Raw genomic sequence first — 20,870 nt, 5'->3', positions numbered from 1 at the left:
CATTAAGCCAAAAAGTATCTCTGATAAGACGGAAACGCAGAAGCTCAACAGGATTCAGAGCAGTCTTCCGGGATTTTTACATAGTAAAAACGTATCACCCCAACCAAAATGCTATTGTCACTGACAAATATGAAGTATTCTTGTACACATTTTACAATGGCTTTCCCATTGAGCTTACATATTACAGTAAAGGTGTGTGAAATATCTATCGTTTTAAGAGTAAATTGAAAATCCATTATTGTGTACTCTTTACTTTTTAATGACTGGCTCAACAACTGTTCCCTTGGCAAGTAGTCTGGGTAGCCATTTGAGGTCTCCTTGGGAAGCACTTAATTTACTCACCTGTTGCCATTTCAAACTTGGGCTCTTGAGTGGCACAGTGATCTAAGACATTCCATCTCAGTGTAAGAGGTATCACTGCAATACCTAGTTCAAATCCAGGCTGCATCACATCTGGCTGTGAATGGGAGTCCTATAGGGCAGTGCACAATTGGCCCAGTGTTGTCTGGGTTAGGCCATCACTGTAAATAAGAATTTGTTCTTAACGGACTTTCCTAGTTAAATAAAAAAACAGTGGAACGACTCCGAGCAATTTTCCCCCCATAATTTTCAAACATTAACCTATTCAAACGCAATGTGCCCTTTATAAGTGTAAATTGTAAGTTGTATACCAGCTACAGACTTCCTTGTTTGACTTGCATACATCACTAAGGTACCTCCAGTGAAAACACCATTCAGCATCATCCCCACCTGCATCAATATGCATTGGAAAAACCATCAGAAGTTAAATAATATTTTCTTGACCTTAAAAAGCACTCAAAAAGCATCAAGAGAACTCCATACGTGGTGTGTGAAATGTGAATGTGAAATAACATCAATTGCACTTTGCACAACAACCATCACGATTACATGACAATGCAAAATAGTATTCAGTGATTTTTAAATGTTTTAAAATATATTTTTAACACTTATAGTGATGTATAGGCAATATTGAATTCAGTCCACCCAGTAATAAATTAAATGTAATTGAGAGCCATAAACCAACCAGTGCTCCCGCACATTGGTTAACCGGGCTATCTGCATTGTGTCCCGCCACCCACCAACCCCTCTTTTACACTACTGCTACTCTCTGTTCATCATATATGCAGTCACTTTAACCATATCTACATGTACATACTACCTCAATCAGCCTGACTAACCGGTGTCTGTATGTAGCCTCGCTACTTTTATAGCCTCGCTATGTATATAGCCTGTCTTTTTACTGTTATTTTATTTCTTTACTTACCTATTGTTCACCTAATACCTTTTTTTGCACTATTGGTTAGAGCCTGTAAGTAAGCATTTCACTGTAAGGTGTTGTATTCGGCACACGTGACAAATAAACGTTGATTTGAAATGTACACCCAAGAGTGCCCGGTTGTTAGCCAGTGCAGCACTGCCCTCTAGTGGTTAAATGGCCTCCTGACAAATGTTTAAAATGTAGAAGACCACTTCTCTTTTAAAAAAGCCCATTTTAACATACTTTATAGACAAACCAGGAAGAATACATTACAATGCATTTGGTACATTTAATAGTCCATTACATACAGGCCAAACAGCATGAGAAGCACTGTGGATAGTATGCTGCTTCTGCTATACTAGACCTTTATTCAACAGCATTATCTGCTCTATAGTCTTCATACTGAGGCAACTCCTCTTTTTATTGAACACATCTCCAGCTTTGGTGAATATGCGTTCGCATGGCACAGACGAGGCGGGAACGCTGAGGTATTTCCGAGCCAGCTGGAACAGGTGCGGGTACACCTTGGAGTGCTTCTCCCAGTAGTGCATGGGGTTCTCCACTCGGTTCAGGTACGGGTCACTGAGGTAGTGTTGTACCTCCACCGCTGCATCTGCCGTGCTGCTCTGAACACTCTGTGTCTCGCCCACTTTACTGTCAAACATCTCCCACAGACCCCCATCGTGGGACTTAGATGGAGATGTTGCCATGGAGACGGAAGCGGTTTCCATTGCCCAGGAGGAAGTCTGGGGTGATGTTGGGGAGGGCGTCGTCGACCCAGTGGTGGACGGCGGCAGAGTGTTGTCCTTGTCCGGATTTATCCGGATTAACGAGGCGCACTCGGAGGTGAGGAGCTTCACCGCCTCCTGAGCGTAGCCCTGGTTCCCGAAGGCCAACATTTTGAAGCGTGGGTCTAGGAGAGCAGAGAGAGCCAGGATTGGCTCGGTCTCCACCATACTGCAGCTCGTCTGAAGCTCCCTCTGCAGGTTAGACGCCAGCTGTGTAGCCGTAGGGTGTATGATGGCACCGTGCTTCTTCTCAAGGGTTATCTTCAGCATCCGGACAAGAGGAATGACCTTGGAGGCCGAGACGCGTTTCTCTGAGGCGAGCTCGGCTGTGGCCTGGTTGAAGGAACCCAGCACTCCGAGACACTGGTGGATGACCTCATAGTCAGCAGATCCCAGAGGGATGATGTCCGTGTCCAGGGTACTGAGAGCAGCAGCCACAGACTCCCTCTGGTCAAAGATGCGTTCCAGCATAGAAAAGCTACTGTTCCATCTCGAGTCAACTTCCTGGATCAGCTTCTGCTCCGGCCTGCCTAGCTGCCCCTGCACCTCGGCTAACCTCATCTCTGCGTTCTGATTCAACTTGAAGAAAGCCACGATAGCCCGCGCTTGAGAGCGGATGTCCTGCAGCTCCAAAGTAGCCTCCATGGACCTCTTAATCACAAGGTTCAGGACGTGTGCAAAAGAAGGCAACTGGAGGATTCCTAGTTTCTGAACCGTGGCTACCATATTTTCGCTGTTCTCTGTGACAAATGCTGCGACCCTGCTGTGGAGGCCCCAGCTCGCCACCAGTTGGTTTTTGGCCTCCTCAATGTGGATCACTTTGTGGTTTTCAGGCAGCTTAGAAATCCCAAGGAGGAAAGTGGATAACTGGGCATTTTCTGCTACCAAATGCCCTGTCACTGAAATGTAACTGTGCTTGTCGATAGATGTCCACATGTCCGAAGTCAGGCTGACAAAGTCAGAAATTACCATTTGAGATACAACATTATCATTGACGAACTCACACCGAGACCCCACCATTTTCTTCAGCGCTTGCTTGTTTGGAAGATTGTAGCTTGGATCTAGCTTTTGTACGAAAGCAGCGAATCCCTCTTCCTCGACTACTGAAAATGGCTGGGTGTCTTTAACCAACATGTTGACTAGAGCATCATCCAGGTCCTCTTGTCTGGTGGTCCTGACTGTGAAATAAAACAGTATAATCAATTCAAGTTGAATTAGATGTACAATGAATGGCAATCTAAATATAATAATTGATTGAAACTGGATGAAAACCATCTATCCTAAAGGAAACATACCTTGGATGTGGTGTCCAGCAGCAGCATTGTTTGTAAACATTGAGTTTAGTCCTGTAGTACCAGAGAACGATGAGTGGACTCCAGCACTACTAATTATTGAGTTAGAGAACGAGTGGACTCCAGATGTTGAGTTGCTTGTGCTTGAGTGGGCTCCAGATGTTGAGTTGCTGTACCAGGCCTCGCTTGGGTGCCTTGATCGTAGGTGCCTTAACATGGCTGAGGTGTTTTTGTTGAAGCTTAGCCGTTGTGAACAGAGGGCGCACTGAACCTTATTAGGTGTCACTAGAGTGAAGTGGTCCCACACCAGTGAGAAGGCTCTCTTAAACTCAGTCATCGTCTGACCTGCAAAATAAAAAAAATAAACAACTTCCATCAATCATCTTGCCGCAGCAATGTAGTAAACAGATCGAAATTATTTTGGTTGCTGATGGGAAACAACTGTTACTAGGTGTAAATAATTAGGCTTGTGTGAGCTACGTGTAACGTTATTAGAAAATGTGTAGTGGGCATGATTTACAATACGAAGGAAAAACAGGAAATCTAGCTAACGTTACATTTCTACTAATCTGAACAGCGCTTGTGTGTAGCTAGCTAGTTGGCTACATAAACCTCAAACAGGGCAGAAAATGAAATAAAAGGATCAGGATTGGAAGTCACAACGTTACACCTTCAGCTGACATGATGGGGTTCACACGTTCAGGTCTGTACTAGCCATAGAGATCCATTCTAATGCCATGGTGCTAGTAACTAGTTAACGTTAGCTAGCTGTGTGGGTATGTTGAGCAAGGCTTAGGTCTGTTGGACAAGTTAAATGTCGGACAAGTAGCTAGCGTTGTGTCTGTGTTTGGCATCGTCATTTTATTTTAAAACAACAGGAGTGCATGGTTGCAAATATTAACTTACCTTCTTTGATTATTCGTAGTTTAATGTAAAATATATAGTCATTGAGCGCTGTGTGCTTCTGAGCGCGCGATTTGATGATGTACGTCGCAGAATTACGTCACCTCCGAACCGCTTACTGCCAGCTGTTTTGACCGATTGAGTGGGTTCGTTCGAGTCTATGTCAAGTACCGATCGTCACCGCATTTCAAAGTGAGTTACATTATAGGATAATTGTCCCACTAGCGCCTTCATGTCGACTGCATTAACTTTACAGAAATCGTGTGATCAAAGGTCATTAAGTTTTGACTGCAGTTGACAGCAAGTTTCTGCAGTTGCTCTACACCAACTTCATCCTGCAGCCATCGCCTGCTATATGGCAGGCTCTAGTGTGAACCAGTCATTACAGTGTTGTTTGACCCACCTGAATGTGACCAAAGACATGACTGAAACAGTAATTGATTGTACAATGAACACACATATGATTTCAGTTTGTGTGTGTAATATGGGGGTTTGAGCCATGTTTATTTCGGAATTGTAATGAAAACTTTCTTTATCAACACTTCCATGTTGATCTGAGCCTTGCTATTGGAAAACCACATTAGTGTCCAACTTTCGGATGTCACAGATGCACCTCCCCCCGACTTCACTCCTTGACTTGTTTTTCACCTTACTACTCAAATGTGTCTTTTCTGACATTAGCAAAAGTTGTTTCAAATCTTAGTTTAAAGTAGATTCATTTTCATTCATCTATTGACATCTATTGACAGTCTGTATTGTAAACTTTTGTCACAGTTAGTCTATGTGCTGGGACTGCTCAACCCAGACCCTATAGGCTAGGAATTCCACGATAATGGAATTAGGCTTTGACTAAGATTTTTCACTTTAAAATGTATTCCAAACAAAAAACATTGATTTCAAAGTTTAACAAACCATACAATTCTATGCACAAGGACTACTTTGAACAATTTACAAAGAACATTTCACAAAAGCACATTCACTGGAAGAAATGTGCAGATGCAAAGTTTGGTAAACAGAATTATGGTAAAATCTCCCTCATATCTTTTTTAAACATGGTCGCATAAAAAACTATCTCCTCTGAATTAAAATTCAAAGATGTCTGCAGAAAGAATGGGATGTCAGCTATGACATGACACCTTGAGTTTGAATACATTTAATTTGGTTATTGAATTACAGTAGGTGAAGTGGATTTACATCCGGTAATGGAATTAAGGTAACAGAATTACATCATGGGTCCCTGATCTGTACTATACAGAAATGCATTATTATGGAAAGGGAAATCTTAATGCTACAGCATGCAATGACATTCTAGATGATTCTGTGCTTCCAACTTTGTGGCAACAGTTTGGAGAAGGCCCTTTCCTGTTTCAGCATGACAATGCCCCCGTGCATAAAGCGAGGTCCATACAGAAATCGTTTGAAGAGATCGATGTGGAAGAACATGACTGTCCTGCACAGAGCCCTGACTTAAACCCAATCGAAAACCTTTGGGATGAATTTTCGTGAAGAGGGCACGACAAAACCTATTCCCCATCAGGAGACTGAAAAGATTTGGCATGGGTCCTCAGATCCTCAAAAGGTTCTACAGCTGCACCATCGTGAGCATCCTGACTGGTTGCATCACTGCCTGGTATGGCAACTGCTCGGCCTCCGACCGCAAGGCACTACAGAGGGTAGTGTGAAGGCCCTGTACATCACTGGGGCCAAGCTTCCTGCCATTCAGGACCTCTATACCAGGCCGTGTCAGAGGAAGGCCCTAAAAATTATCAAAGACTCCAGCCACCCTAGTCATAGACTGTTCTCTCTGCTACCGCACAGCAAGCGGTACCGGAGTGCCAAGTCTAGGTCCAAGAGGCTTCTAAACAGCTTCTACCCCCAAGCCGTAAGACTCCTGAACACCTAATCAAATGGCTACCCAGACTCTCTGTTGTTATCATCTATGAATGTCACTTTAATAACTCTACCCACATGTACATATTACCTCAACTAACCGGTACCCCCACACATTGTCTCGCTATTGTTATTTTACTGCTGCTCATTAATTACTTGTTACTTTTATTTCTTCTTCTTATCCGTATTTTTTAAAACTGCATTGTTTGTTAGGGGCTCGTAAGTAAGCATTTCACTGTAAGGTCTACACCTGTTGTATTCATTGCATGTGACTAATAAAATGTGGTTTGATTTGAAAGCTGACTGCGAGCCAGGCCTAATCGCCCAACATCAGTGCCCGACCTCACTAATGGTCTTGTGGCTGAATGGAAGCAATTCCCCGCAGCAATGTTCCAACATCTTGTGGAAAGCCTTCCCAGAAGACTGGAGGCTGTTATAGCACCAAAGGGCAGACCAACTCCATGTAAACACCCATGATTTTGGAATGAGATGTTCGATGAGCAAGTGTCCACATACATTTGGCCATGTAGTGTAGCTTTCATTTGACACCCAATTTGATATGCTCCTATGAACTTCACATGTTGGTGCTCACGGGTCCTTTTAGATGGACATGCCCTAAAGCTACGCCTTGTAAGGCCGATATATGATGGCTCCGTAGTCAACGTTACAGATTGGCTAATGGAAAACGCTGCCCTATATTTTTCTAATAACCTGGGCCGTTTCCCAAAAGCATCTTAAGGCTAAGTTCGGGAGGCAGCGCTCAGGATTCCCTCTGAGGACCAATCTCCCCCAACTTCACTGCGCTATCAAAATCATCATTTTTGATTGCATACTCTAATAACCTGAAATACGCCTACGCAGTGCTATTCCATACATAACTCACTTGAGCACAGTACACAACTCTTCAAACAAGGTTTTACCTATTAGAGTCAAGTGCTTCATTCTATATCTAGAGGACTCCTGATATCTCCAGGAGTGATAAGTATATTTCTTTTTTGTCTTTATCTGATGTGGTCTAGTACTGTCTTTTTGCTAGCTAAGGCCGTCTACTTTAAGTGCTGCCTGTCTTCCCATTGTCCTACTTGGTGTGTGAACTGCTGAATCCTCCACATAGAACACCCGTTCTGCCAGTCACATTCTGTTAAAGGTCCACAAAGCACACACATCCCTGGGTCGCTCGTCTTTTCAGTTCGCTGCAGCTAGCAACTGGAACGAGCTGCAACAAACACTCAAACTGGACAGTTTTATCTCAATTTATTAATTCAAAGACTCAATCATGGACACTCTCACTGACTGTTGTGGCTGCTTTGCGTGATGTATTGTTGTCTCTACCTTCTTGCCCTTTGTGCTGTTGTCTGTGCCCAATAATGTTTGTACCCTGTTTTGTGCTTCTACCATGTTGTGTTTCTACCATGTTGTTGTCATGTTGTGTTGCTACCATGCTGTGGTGTCATGTGTTGCTGTCATGCTATGTTGTTGTCTTAGGTCTCTCTTTATGTGTTGCGTTCTCTTGTCGTGGTATGTGTTTTGTCCTATATTTTTATTTAATTTTATTTTTAATCCCAGCCCCCGTCCCCGCAGGAGGCCTTCTGTCTTTTGGTAGGCCGCCATTGTAAATAAGAATTTGTTCTTAACTGACTTGCCTAGTTAAATAGAAATAAAATAAATAAAAATCATCCTTTAACTCCCTCCTCTTTACGTTCTCTTCCTCTGTATCCGCTGCTAAAACCACTTTCTACCACTCTAATTTTCAAGCTTCTGCCTCTAACCCTAGGAAACTCTTTTCCACCTTCTCCTCCCACTTTAATCCTCCACCCCCTCCTCCCTCTCTGCGGATGACTTTGCCAACCACTTTGAAAGAAAGGTTGACGACATCCCCTACTCATTCACTCAGCCTATTGAGTCCCCTGGTCTCCCTCACACAGAACTATCCTATGCCTCGACCTCGTTCTCCCCCATCTCTCCAGATGACATCCTGCAACTAGTGAGGTCTGGCCCCCCGACAACCTTCCCGCTCAACCCCATCTCCTCCTCCTTCCTCCAGACCATCTCTGGAGACCTTCTCACTTCCCTCATCAACTCATCCCTGACCCCTCTGACTTCAAAACGGCCCGTGTTGCTCCCTTCCTCAAGGAACCAACACTCGACTCATCTGACGTCAACAACTATAGACCACTATCCCTTCTTTCTTTTCTTTCCAAAACACTTGAGCATGCTGTCTCTGAGCAACTTTCTCGTTATCTCTCTCAGAACGATCTTCTTGGCCCTAACCAGTCAGGCTTCAAGACGGGTCACTCAACTGAGACTGCTCTTCTCTGTGTCATGGAGGCTCTCCGCACTGCCAAAGCTGACTCTGTCCCCTCTGTTCTCATCCTCCTAGATCTATCCGCTGCCTTTGACACCGTGAACCATCAGATCATCCTCTCCACCATCTCAGGGCCAGGTGTCTTAGGCTCTGCACACTCTTGGATTGCATCCTACCTTGCAGGCCCCTCCTACCAGGTGATGTGGAGAGGATCTGTGTCTGCACTACGTACTCTCTCTCACTACTGTGTCCCACAGGGCTCGGTTCTAGGCCCTCTCCTCTTCTCTCTATACACCAAGTTACACGGCTCCGTCATATCCTCACATGTTCTCTCCTATCATTGCTATGTGGATAACACTCAACTACTTTTCTCCTTCCCCCCTTCTGACACCCAGGTGGCGACATGCATTTCTGCGTGCCTGGCAGATATCTCAACCTCGACAAGACGGAACTGCCCGCTCAAAGAACTCTCCATCATGGTTGACAACTCCACAGTGTTGCCCTCCCAGAGTGCAAAGAACCTTGGTGTGACCCTGGACAACCCTCTGTCGTTCTCTGCAAACATCAAAGCAGTGACCCGCTCCTGCAGGTTAATGCTCTACAACATCCGTAGAGTATGACCCTACCTCACACAGGAAGCGGTACAGGTCCTAATCCAGGCACTTGTCATCTCCCGTCTGGAATACTGCAACTTGCTGTTTGCTGGGCTCCCCGCGTGTGCCATTTAACCCCTGCAACTTATCCAGAACGCTGCAGCCCGCCTGGTGTTCAACCTTCCCAAGTTCTCTCATGTCACCCCACTCCTCCACACACTCCACTGGCTTCCAGTCGAAGCTCGCATCCACTACAAGATCATGGTGCTTACCTACAGAACAGCATGAGGAACTGCCCCTCCCTACCTTCAGGCTATGCTCAAACCCCACACCCTAACCTGAGCACTCCGTTCCGCCACCTCAGGTCTCTTGCAATTCCCGCTTAGCCCACTCCAAGCTCTTCTCTGTCCTGGCACCCCAATGGTGGAACCAGCTTCCCCCTGAAGCTAGGATCATCAAATGTATTTATAAAGCCCTTCTTACATCAGCTGATATCTCAAAGTGCAGTACAGAAACCCAGCCTAAAACCCCAAACAGCAAGCAATACAGGTGTAGAAGCACTGTGGCTAGGAAAAACTCCCTAGAAAGGCCAGAAAATAGGAAGAAACCTAGAGAGGAACCAGGCTATGAGGGGTGGCCAGTCCTCTTCTGGCTGTGCCGGGTAGAGATTATAACAGAACATGGCCAAAATGTTCATAGATGACCAGCAGGGTCAAATAATAATAATCACAGTGGTTGTCGAGGGTGCAACAGGTCAGCACCTCAAAAGTAAATGTCAGTTGGCTTTTCATAGCCGATCATTCAGAGTATCTCTACCGCTCCTGCTGTCTCTAGAGAGTTGAAAACAGCAGGTCTGGGACAGGTAGCACGTCCGGTGAACGGGTCAGGGTTCCATAGCCGCAGGGGGGGGAGAGAGAGAGAGACCCCCCCGGACATGGCCAAACAGGCAGGATATAACCCCACCCACTTTGCCAAAGCACAGCCCCCACACCACTAGAGGGATATCTTCAACCACCAACTTACCATCCTGAGACAAGGCCGAGTATGGCCCACAAAGATCTCCACCACGGCACAACCCAAGGGGGGGCACCAACCCAGACAGGAAGATCACGTCAGTGACTCAACCCACTCAAGTGACGCACCCCTCCTAGGGACGGCATGGAAGAGCACCAGTAAGCCAGTGACTCAGCCCCTGTAATAGGGTTAGAGGCAGAGAATCCACCTTCACACTCCTGGGCCAGATTACACTCAATCATAGGACCTACTGAAGAGATGAGTCCTCAATAAACACTTAAAGGTTGAGACCGTGTCTGCGTCTCTCACATGGGTAGGCAGACCATTCCATAAAAATTGAGCTCTATAGGAGAAAGCCCTGCCTCCAGCTTTTGCGTAGGAATTCTAGGGACAGTTAGTAGGCCTGCGTCTTGTGACCGTAGCGTACGTGTAGGTATGTACGGCAGGACCAAATCGGAAAGATAGGTAGGAGCAAGCCCATGTAATGCTTTGTAGGTTAGCAGTAAAACCTTGAAATCAGCCCTTGCCTTAACAGGAAGCCAGTGTAGAGAGGCTAGCACTGGAGTAATATGATCACATTTTTTGGTTCTAGTCAAGATTCTAGCAGCTGTGTTTAGCACTAACTGAAGTTTATTTAGTGCTTTATGCGGGTTGCCGGAAAGTAAAGCATTGCAGTAGTCTAACCTAGAAGTGACAAAAGCATGGATGAATTTTTCTGCATCATTTTTGGACAGAAAGTTTCTGATTTTTGCAATGTTACGTAGATGGAAAAAGCTGTCCTTGAAACAGTCTTGATATGTTCATCAAAAGAGAGATCAGGGTCCAGAGTAACACCGAGGTTCTTCACAGTTTTATGTGAGATGACTGTATAACCATCAAGATTAATTGTCAGATTCAACAGAAGATCTCTTTGTTTCTTGGGACCTAGAACAAGCCTCTCTGTTTTGTCTGATTAAAAGTAGAACATTTGCAGCCATCCACTTTCTTATGTCTGAAACACAGGCTTCCAGCGAGGGCAATTTTGGGGCTTCACCATGTTTCATCGAAATGTAGAGCTGTGTGTCATCCGCATAGCAGTGAAAGTTAACATTATGTTTCTGAATGACATCACCAAGAGGTAAAATATATAGTGAAAACAATAGTGGTCCTAAAACGGAACCTTGAGGAACACCGAAATTTAAAGTTGATTTGTCAGAGGACAAACCATCCACAGAGACAGACTGATATCTTTCCGACAGATCAAATCAAATCAAATGTATTTATATAGCCCTTCTTACATCAGCTGATATCTGATATCTTTCCGACAGATAAGATCTAAACCATGCCAGAACTTGTCCGTGTAGTCCAATTTGGGTTTCCAATCTCTCCAAAAGAAGGACATCAGAGTCCCTACCCATCTTCCGAAAACATCTGAAACCCTACCTCTTCAAACAGTATCTTAAATAATCCTTCTCCTCACCTCGACCCTCCCCCCCCCAGTTTTTTAATAAAAAAAAATATTAAACAGCACTTTTACTTGACCCCGCCCCCTTCTAGCTCTCTACTGATAGCTACATTATTGAGGAAAAATGTACTTTCTATGCCTGTGCTGTGATATGTGGTTGTCCTTCCTAGCTATCTTAAGATGAATGCACTAACTGTTAGTTGCTCTGGATAAGAGCGTCTGCTGAATGACTAAAATGTAAGCACTTCCCTCTGGACAGTGGCCCTGCCAGCAGCCTACATTTACAATCACCTGCATCAGGGTCCTGGTAAGTTGGTAAACCTTGACTCTGGCTCACATTTTGCCCTCAAGGCCACAGCGATGGCTCACTAATGTATGCCAAGAATCTTGAAGTTGAAGTGTGTAGGCCTACTGAAAACAACACACAATGACGGCCTCCCAAGAGATTCACACAAAATAGTGCTTCATACAGACTCAAAGCAGGCACTGACAGAAATCACCAGTGAGACAAGTGTTTAGTGTCTATCTAACAATATTGCAATCAAATATGACTTTTTGCCATGTTCGCATATCAGCTGATTATTTTGTCAACATCAAGTTAGGGAAAAGCTAATCAGAATAACAAAACAGAATAACAATTTCCCTCCTTTGAAGTGGGTTTGTTCCAGTCTCATTAGACAGAGAAACATTATCCAAAATATAGTCACAATCTGGATGGACTCTTGTGAATTTCTGCCTCCACAAAAACATACTTATTATTTTCACACATTTGATATATTTTCCCTAGGAACATAAGTACACTTTTACTAACTTAAACTCAGTGCTTAATTTGTAAATTGGGAGGTGCAGGGACAAAAAGTGAGCCACAGAGGAGGGTGACCTGGGGGGCTCTGAGGTACCGGAACGCATGAAAAGAAAAATCACTTTTATAATAAAGCATTGCATGCATTATCATCGCCTTTGCATACTGGCATAGAGCAGTAGAGCAGAGAGAGGCGATTGCAGAAGTTACACACATGGCGAAATGTTTAGTGGCCTAGGGCCAGGGAAAGAATGGACTTTATAAACGCATTTCATACAATTCTACCTGATTTTAGATGACTGGAGACTTTAGCAGAATATTTTTTAATAGCTCACAAATGATCGAGATGACACGCTGTACTTTGACACTGACAAACTGAGAATCTGAAATCAATGGCAACGACCTTGTCTTGAATCCACCAATAGCCCAGGCCTAGGTGTGTGGAGACACACACACATATTGTACAAAATAAATTAGTCCTAAAAAAGCTTTCGTTTCACTGACTCATTCAATGATACGCAGCTCACTCACCGGCGATGGCCTATGCGCTCGTGCCAAAAGCTCATCTCTCTCTTGTTTTACTTTATAAAACAATGCTGTTTGCTCAATAGGTCTATTTGGAAGTTGATAACTTGCTAGTCTACAGAAAAAAATTGTCTTCTCTATACATCAGGATCTATGTTGTCCCGCGATTGTATTTGAAATATCGTGAAAAGCCTGTTATGGCTGACAGCAGTAATTCTATGACTTTGGCAGGGGTTCTGTAATAACTCCAGCACCCTTCCCGCGGCTATGCTTCTATAAGGAAATAAATTATTAAGTGCAAAGCTGGAGAGATGAGAGTTGCATGCTCATATCTATCAGAGCAGGGAAAGAGATAATAGAAAGTGACTCTCATTCTAGTTATGTGAGGCGCACTTCTCTCTCTCTTCACAGCAATGGCCAAGCGTTGGTCTATTTGGGCTACAACGTTGCGCAAACCATCCGGCTCAAATTAAGCACTGCTTAAGCTCAGTATAAAACATTGGTTAATAGGGCTTAATGGTTAGTTCATACATCAGTGAAAGCAAACAACAAAGCCACTTAGCCCTGTTGTTGTAGCTCCAGAGTTGACACACTCCCACATACTGATGTGTGACTTGTTGACTGTAAAGAGAAGAGTTGTAGATGTAACCCTACTCCATTTTTCATTTTGTTCTGGCAAAGCAGTGTAGGCAGACTTTGAGATGCAGCCTTACAACATGGGTCTGTGTTAAAAAAAAACAACATGGGTCTGTGTTGTTCCAGATAAGCCCACTAGGTGGCAACAAGTGTAGTTCTACATTACAGTACTATGTCATTACATACTCCAACAAGAGTAGGGAACATATGTCCTTCAGTTACCACATGGGTAGGTTAGGTGGGGATTTCATAGTATTGCTGTCACACACTGTTTTATTGGAGCGTTGGTGACCTACAGTAGGAGGCGAGGCAAGGGTAGGGAGCCATTTATGACCTATTAGATCAGCTCTGAAAAAGATCTGATGAGAAAAGAGCTGATGAATACCAGTTAGTGGAAAAAAATATTGGAATTGGCCAGGGATAATATAGGGTATGTGCATAGTGATGGTCATTAGCATCCAAGGAAAGGAGGCCTCTCTAAAAAGCCCACTCACTTTGAATGTATTTATCCCTCTTCTGTCTGAAAGAGCCATAGCTTTTGTACTTGCATGCGGGCCCTGCTTGAGAAATTGTATGACCGGCGTGCTACTTGTCCATGTTTATTGAGTATGTTATCAACCTGGCAATATTCACCCAATGCCTTGTTTACAACTGGATTATTGTGGTATTACTAGGCTATGTATTATTATCCCAACTAAGTGCACACATTAATATTCTGTTCACACTCAACAGTTCACATTGCTTTCCAACTGGTGAGCTTCCCTCTATGTATGTTGGAATACACTTTCACAGTCTTATGGCAGGCATTTATGAGTATTGCTAAAGCCCTTGAAAAAGTTGCAAAAGCCACTAAGCTTTTAATGTCATATCATATCAATTTCCTTGACCTTCAAAAAAATAGGACCTCTGTTTATTATTCCCCTGTCAAGGCCCAGCCTCCATCCCCCTGCCCCGTGTCAGCTAAAGCAGAAAAGAACAGAGCGTATTGCACTGCCTGCCTCATAACGGGGAGATAAACAAACCATACAGCAGCAGAGAGAGCGGACAGAGAAGGGAGGACGACACGCTGCTTTTTAGCTGGAATTGTGAAGAGCGCTGAGATTAGCACGTCGTCGACTGTGTGACCCATTTCTATGCTGTTTCATGGGGATTTCTGTGCTACTCTTCTTTTCTGGAAAGATGACTCTGCAGAAGCTCTCATCAAGCATGAGTGATTAGCATTCGTGGGTGGCCGTCTGCTGCCATAGGAGCAATGTGTTCCTGCAGATAAGCTCCCCCTCTGACTGCTCCTCTCCCCTGCTTCCACACAGCCTCTCTGTGAAGCTCATGTGACAGGTGGGGGACGGCTAGTTTAAGTCTCCTGGCAGTGGTAGTGAGGGCTATATCAGGTGCTGGGACTTGAGCTATCTATCTCCACAGTGCAAGCTCTTATACACACACACACACACACACACTCATGAGGAGGGGATAAACAAAGAGTCACTGGCCCTCTGTCTGTCTGTCGGTCTGTTTGTGTTTTACAGAGGTAGGCTGAGCACCTTCATCAGTGTCTGTGTCAGCGATTGTAAGCATATGGCAACACACACCGGTCTACCCAGGAATCAAAGCTGTAGCACATGCTCTCACTGGCTGGGGAGACACTGACTGGAACTTCCCTGGCTGGAATCCTTAGTATGAGGGGAATGGGGTCAGTATATCGCACAAGTCAACAGTAAGGTGTGTGAGGCACTCGTCTAATGTGACGTGAAATCACTTGGCCACACAACGCTAAGCCGCTCCTTCCACTTCGTCCCGGAAACCTGCTAAGATGAGGCCTCAGTCCGTGTCAGGGTGCTCACGTTAACCCTGGAATGGCCTGACACGCTAAACCTGGAATGGAGGAAATGTGTGTGTCTGTGGTGGAGAGTGACTGATGACGTTAATGTACCTACTGGGGGTGTTTTACATATCTATTCTTAAGCTTTGAGTGATATGCTACTACTGTGTTATATCACAAGTAACTGATGAGAATTTGTGAGATGTGTCAAACAGACAAGAATAAACAACCTTTCCTATAACAACTATGCTACTACCCTTCCTTGACTAAATCTGCACACAACCCAACCCCCTATTACTGAGTTCATCATCAGACAAAAAGGGAATACTTGACTGGTGAGGACACTGTTGTAAACCTATTTTATAAGACAGTGAAACCTCTTTCAGTTTCTGTATTGCTTTTGTCTCTGTGATTTAATTTCCTATTGAAGAGATTAGGTAGGTACAGCCTAGATTTAGATGGTCAGCTGTCTTTGTCTTTGGCTTAATCCAGACTTCTTGATGAAGCCTATTTCTACAGTGCCAGGATGGCAGGCTGCCAGGTAATTTTAGTCTGTTGCAACTTGACGTTAAGATGGATTCATTCGTTTTGCTGTAGTCATTATCTCCATTTGAATCCTACCCACTATTTCAAGTAGTTCACAGTGCAACATTATGTAATATTGCTAAAGATAATCACCACAGTCAACACCACAGATAAGCAGATAGCTCCTGCCCTGGGAGCAATTACCTCAGTAAAACAGTTATTATTATTATTAAGTTAATATACGTTTTTGATGACTCTTGTCCTCTGTTATCGTAATAATGACCTTACAGTAGGCATACGGTATAGCACAATATACAGGATAGCCTACTGTAAGTCCAACATTCTAAACCAAGAGCTGGCATCTAAAGCCTTGGCACATTGCCAGAATGCATTCATATCACACTTGGACCAAGATTCTTGTGACTTATTAGGCTACCTTGAATAGTAAGTTTGCAAGTACTACTGTACAGTATGTCTAGGCTACTACGCACCACAAACTAACAGCTTTCTAATTTCAAAGTAAACTTCATTAGAATGTTTTATTTTTTTAGCAAATGTTAACTAAGAAAATATACACTGAACAAAAATATAAATGCAACAGCAACAATTTCAAAATTTTTACTGAGTTACAGTTCATATGAGAAAGTCAGCCAATTAAAATGAATTAATTAGACCCTAATCTATGGATTTCACATGACTAGGAATACAGATATGCATCCGTTGGTCACAGATCTATTAAAAGAAATGGGCCTCGCAATGGGTCTCAGGATCTCATCACAGCATTTCTGTGCATTCAAATTGCCATCGATAAAATACAATTGTGTTCGTTGTCCGTAGTTTATGCCTGCCCATAACATAACCCCACCGCCACCATGGGGCACTCTGTTCACAACGTTGACATCAGCAAACTGCTCGCCCACATCACGCCATACATAGTCTGCGGTTGTGAGGCCGGTTGGACGTACTGCCAAATTCTCTAAAACGATGCTGGAGGCGGCTTATGGAAGAGAAATTAAAATGTAATTATCTGGCAACAGCTTTGGTGGACATTCCTGTAGTCAGCATGGCAATTGCACGCTCCCTCACAACTTGAGACAACTGCACATTTTAGAGTGGCCTTTTTATTGTCCCCAGCACAAGGTGCACCTGTGTAATGATCATACTGTTCAATCAGCTTGTTGATATGCCACACCTGTCAGGTGGTTAGATTATTTTAACAAAGGAGAAATGCTCACTAACATGGATGTAAACACATCTGTGTACAAAATATGAGAGAAAGCTTTTTGTTGTATGGAAAATAAACTTTTTGTGTGTATGGAAGCTTTCTGGTATTTTTTATTTCAGCTCATGAAACATGAGGCCAACACTTTACATGTTGCGTTTATATTTTTGTTCAGTGTACATTCAGGGGAACTCTAGCTTCACAACCTATAATAGTCTATGGTTGCAGGCAAAACACAAGATCGGAAATGTGTTTTTGGGGGTGGAGCCCATTGAGCTTTCACTGTGCGCTCGAGCAGTCTACCCGTTGTTGATACAGCGTTAATCCACATTGGGAGCGGACAGTTTGAAGACGTGCGACCAGAGACACGGTTTGAGGAATACTCGGATTAATGTCATTTATTTTTCGTCTGTCTATGAGCAAGACCACGACCAAGTAAATTATATTTGACGGATTTAAACAAGCACGTTTTACTAGTGAGAACTCGAGAACGACCTTCATTCAGGTTGAGGTGAAGAGACTTGTCAGCACACTTGTTGATTTGTTAAATCTTTTTTTGTATTATTAGCCAATAGTCCAATAGCCTATAGTTGAATTGAACATACAAAATCGAATGTATAAGCCAAATATGTAGACACCTTTTATATGTAGCCTATACTTATTTTTGTCTCATTTGGATTTTTGTAGTTTTTTGCCCGTTTTTTTTTTTCGAAATAATTCACATTCCCTGCAACCTACGATGTTCCCTTGTCCAGTTTATGTTTTTAAATAGCCTTCGTTCAGATTTGCACTATCCACTAGTTGGGACACAAAACCCACCTGTTGCGTTTCGCGACAAAACTCATAAAACAGACATGTCACAGCTTGAGGTCGACATGGCCGGACTGGGTTTCTCCACACTACCTGCTGGGTTTGACGCCAACTCCTGCTTCCCTGGCCGAATACCACCAAGGCGAAGGAGACACTCGGCAAACTCCAGGAGAAACTCGTACAGGTTGAGCAAAATAAATACCTTGGATTTGGAGCCTGAAGTTTACGATGATGCCCCTCTCTCCAAAACTCACTCCTGGTCTGCTGATGATATTTTAGCAGAAACAGCGGCAGAGGAGAAAAAGGTGGACTCATCAGTACCAGCCTCACCTGTCTCAAGCCCGGGAACGAGCACGTGCTCACCTGGTACCCAAGCGTCAGACCCCAAACCACCTCATGATACCTGGGACGCGCCACAGCCCAGCTCGCAAGCACAGAGCACAAGTTCAGATTCCGAGGAAGAAATCACTGACAAAAAGGTCATTTTATCTCGAGCTCCATTTGAAAGCAAACGGGAGCAAGAGGAAAAGGATGAAATTGAAACCAAAGCCGTGGCGACGTCACCTGATGGAAGGTTCCTCAAATTCAACATTGAAATTGGGAGAGGGTCGTTCAAGACGGTGTACAAAGGCCTGGATACGGAGACAACAGTAGAAGTGGCATGGTGTGAGCTACAGGTAAATCATTAATCTGCTATGTTTTGTGTACAAATGGGGAAACTCAAAAGAACACGCATCATTCCCTTAAAATCATATTTGGGCCACCGCAAAAAATTGTTTACAAAGGCTTTGGCTCAGCCAAGCAAAGTTCTCTCTACATTGTGGAGTGGGTAACATGTGTGCTGTCTCGCTTAATTTTCTGGGTGCTCTATATGTGACAATGAATTCAAATGAAATCCCAAGTTCAAGAACATTGGTAAACTGAGACACATCAAAACATAAAAAAAGAAGGACAAACATGAAAAAAGGACAAAAACACACCAGCTCATTTCACTTCTTTATTGCCGGGCAGGCTAGTGTGTTTAGGCAGTTATGCCTTTATCAGATCAAGAAGTGTGCCAAATCCATAGCTTTTTATACAAGTACTTAGGTGATAATTACAATTGTCCACACCTTCTCTCAACATTATCAGCCGCTCAGATAAGATGCCATACATGACTTCATTTATAATCTCTGTGCTAATTTGGTTTAGGCCTATCGGTTTTTATCTGCTGTTATTGAGAACCTGTGTGGACCTACTGAGTTTAAAGCTCTCAAAGTAATCATACAACTAGCCCTATAAAGGACACTGCGTTTCCACACATGGGTGTCTTACATACAGTGGGTTTTGATCAGAGGCGCTTGCTCTTGAAAATGCTTCGCTCCAGTGCATTGCTTCGCTTGAAATTTGCATGAAGTAGAGGAAAGCAAACATATTTTCTACCACTCCGCTAGCAGAGTTCTCGCCGCTCACCTTCCCACAATCCCCTGCACATTTCTCTGAGTACCCTCGTTGAAATTAATGGGGGCGGAACTTCTCCTGCTGAATTCGTTGTTGGTGAAAACAGCAGAAGTTCCACCCCATACGTTTTCAACGAGTACACACAGAGAAATGTGCGATGGATTGTGGGAAGGTGAGCGGCGAGAACCTTGCTCGTCGTGCGGAAGAAAAAGTTGAGTTGTGCTCTACTTTATGCAAATTTCAAGCGAAGCGAAGAGTTGGAGTGAAGTGTTGGAGCGAAGCGTTGCAGCGCAGCGTTGTTAAGAGGAGGCACCAACTCTGGTCAAAACCCAGTGCTAGGTGGTTACAATTTCGGAGGCCAAAAAAATAACTGGCGAAAGATTCTTAGTGGGGGTACTTCTTTCCCAAAATCATGTTACTGAGGGCAAATAAACAATCCATAACTCCTCGTCTGCATTGTATAATGTGTGAATATCTGTACTTCTTCAAACCGACACCTATAACTCGGCTGTGAAATAGATAGTGGTAGGAAGCGCGTCTTGCGAGCTGTCTACCACAGTGGAGTTATCAAGTGATTTGAAATGTGTCTTTCAAACCACTTGATAGTTGATAATTGCAGACAGAATACCCACATCATTTCATTGAAAGGATGTGGAAACAACATTGATTCAATCAGTGTGTGCCCAGTGGGTAGGAAACAGTTGCCCCACTTAGTTTTCATATTCAGATCACCTGCAGCCAGACATATGTGCACTACATTTGCCTGCACAAGGAAGCTGCCATCAGTTGAGGCTTCAGGAGTTGTGTAGTAAGGAAATGTTATGATGTCTGATAATCGAAAACAAACATTGTATGATTTTAGTTGCAATTTAAACAGTTATCCACAACTGAGTATCAACACTGACGTTGAAGCAATTGAAAAATGGAAAAATCAGTTATAGGCCTATTTTCAACTGGGAAGCATATTATAAGTGTCTTTACTTACTTGAACCCCTTCATGTGCTGTCACTGTTAATGCATATAAAGCCTATGACAAGGGGTGAGGTTGGAATGTTTTTCTATCATTGTTTCGCTGAATGCACACTAACAATTGACACAATTGTTCTGGGGCGGAGTGGAGGACTTGGCTGTCATTGTTAGCATACATATACCCCAAGGGATTTTAGTCCAGACCAGATGGGGGGTGAGAATGGTCTTAATGATCGTTTCTCGCTAATTGTCACAATCCCCATGACAAGTGGTATCCTAGCAGCTGTCCTATGACTAGGAAGTGTGGGTTATGGGGTAAAGTGGGAGGTTTGACAAATACAGATGAAACACAGCAAAAATTAAAACAAAGTCTACCCTTAACAGAACAGACTTGGTTTGCTTCTATGAAATCCCCTCCTTCTTGCGCCACTTTCCATGGCCATATAAAATCCATATCTCTTGGACTTTTCCTCTCTCTGAACTTCATGCTGTATGTGCTCGTGTAAGAGTAACTCAGTGCATGATATAGAGAAGATATCTGGTTTACCTATCCATGGCAAGGCTTGCTTGCATGTTAAAGCCTTCACTAATCAATCAAAACCTTTAGACACTCATTA

General features: G+C 43.7%; 2 protein-coding genes across 4 annotated transcripts in view; one reads left to right on the top strand and one right to left on the bottom strand.

Moving 5' to 3' along the window:
• Positions 1–1,507: 1,507 nt before the first annotated feature.
• LOC106601259 (zinc finger BED domain-containing protein 6) lies at positions 1,508–18,133 on the bottom strand. 3 transcript variants are annotated; one of them, XM_014193335.2, is made up of 3 exons: positions 18,047–18,133; positions 3,363–3,704; positions 1,508–3,245 (listed from the first exon to the last, which is right to left on the bottom strand). In XM_014193335.2, the coding sequence occupies exons 2-3, from the start codon at positions 3,694–3,696 to the stop codon at positions 1,633–1,635; spliced, it is 1,947 nt and encodes a 648-aa protein (XP_014048810.1). In that variant the 5' UTR covers positions 3,697–3,704; positions 18,047–18,133; the 3' UTR covers positions 1,508–1,632. The 3 variants fall into 3 exon arrangements, with proteins under 3 accessions (XP_014048810.1, XP_014048809.1, XP_014048808.1); XM_014193334.2 differs by lacking the exon at positions 18,047–18,133 and adding an exon at positions 4,266–4,459; XM_014193333.2 differs by lacking the exon at positions 18,047–18,133 and adding an exon at positions 4,030–4,132.
• The window catches only part of LOC106601258 (serine/threonine-protein kinase WNK4), an 81,096-nt gene continuing 77,549 nt past the window's right edge, over positions 17,324–20,870 (top strand). Inside the window, exon 1 of the mRNA XM_045716059.1 lies at positions 17,324–18,521. Within this exon, the coding sequence (XP_045572015.1) occupies positions 17,793–18,521 (729 nt within the window). The 5' untranslated portion in view covers positions 17,324–17,792. The remainder of the gene's footprint in view (positions 18,522–20,870) is intronic.

The sequence above is a fragment of the Salmo salar genome, chromosome ssa03, assembly GCF_905237065.1.
Source record: "Salmo salar chromosome ssa03, Ssal_v3.1, whole genome shotgun sequence".
In the NCBI taxonomy this organism is placed as follows: Eukaryota; Metazoa; Chordata; class Actinopteri; order Salmoniformes; family Salmonidae; genus Salmo; species Salmo salar.
This window is presented reverse-complemented; position numbering and strand designations above follow the sequence as displayed.

Bases quoted from the DNA above. Each gene is read 5' to 3' on its own strand.
- LOC106601259 (XM_014193333.2), bottom strand. The intron at 3,246-3,362 runs GTATGTTTCCTT...TTTATTTCACAG, and splicing joins TGCTGGACACCACATCCAAG to TCAGGACCACCAGACAAGAG.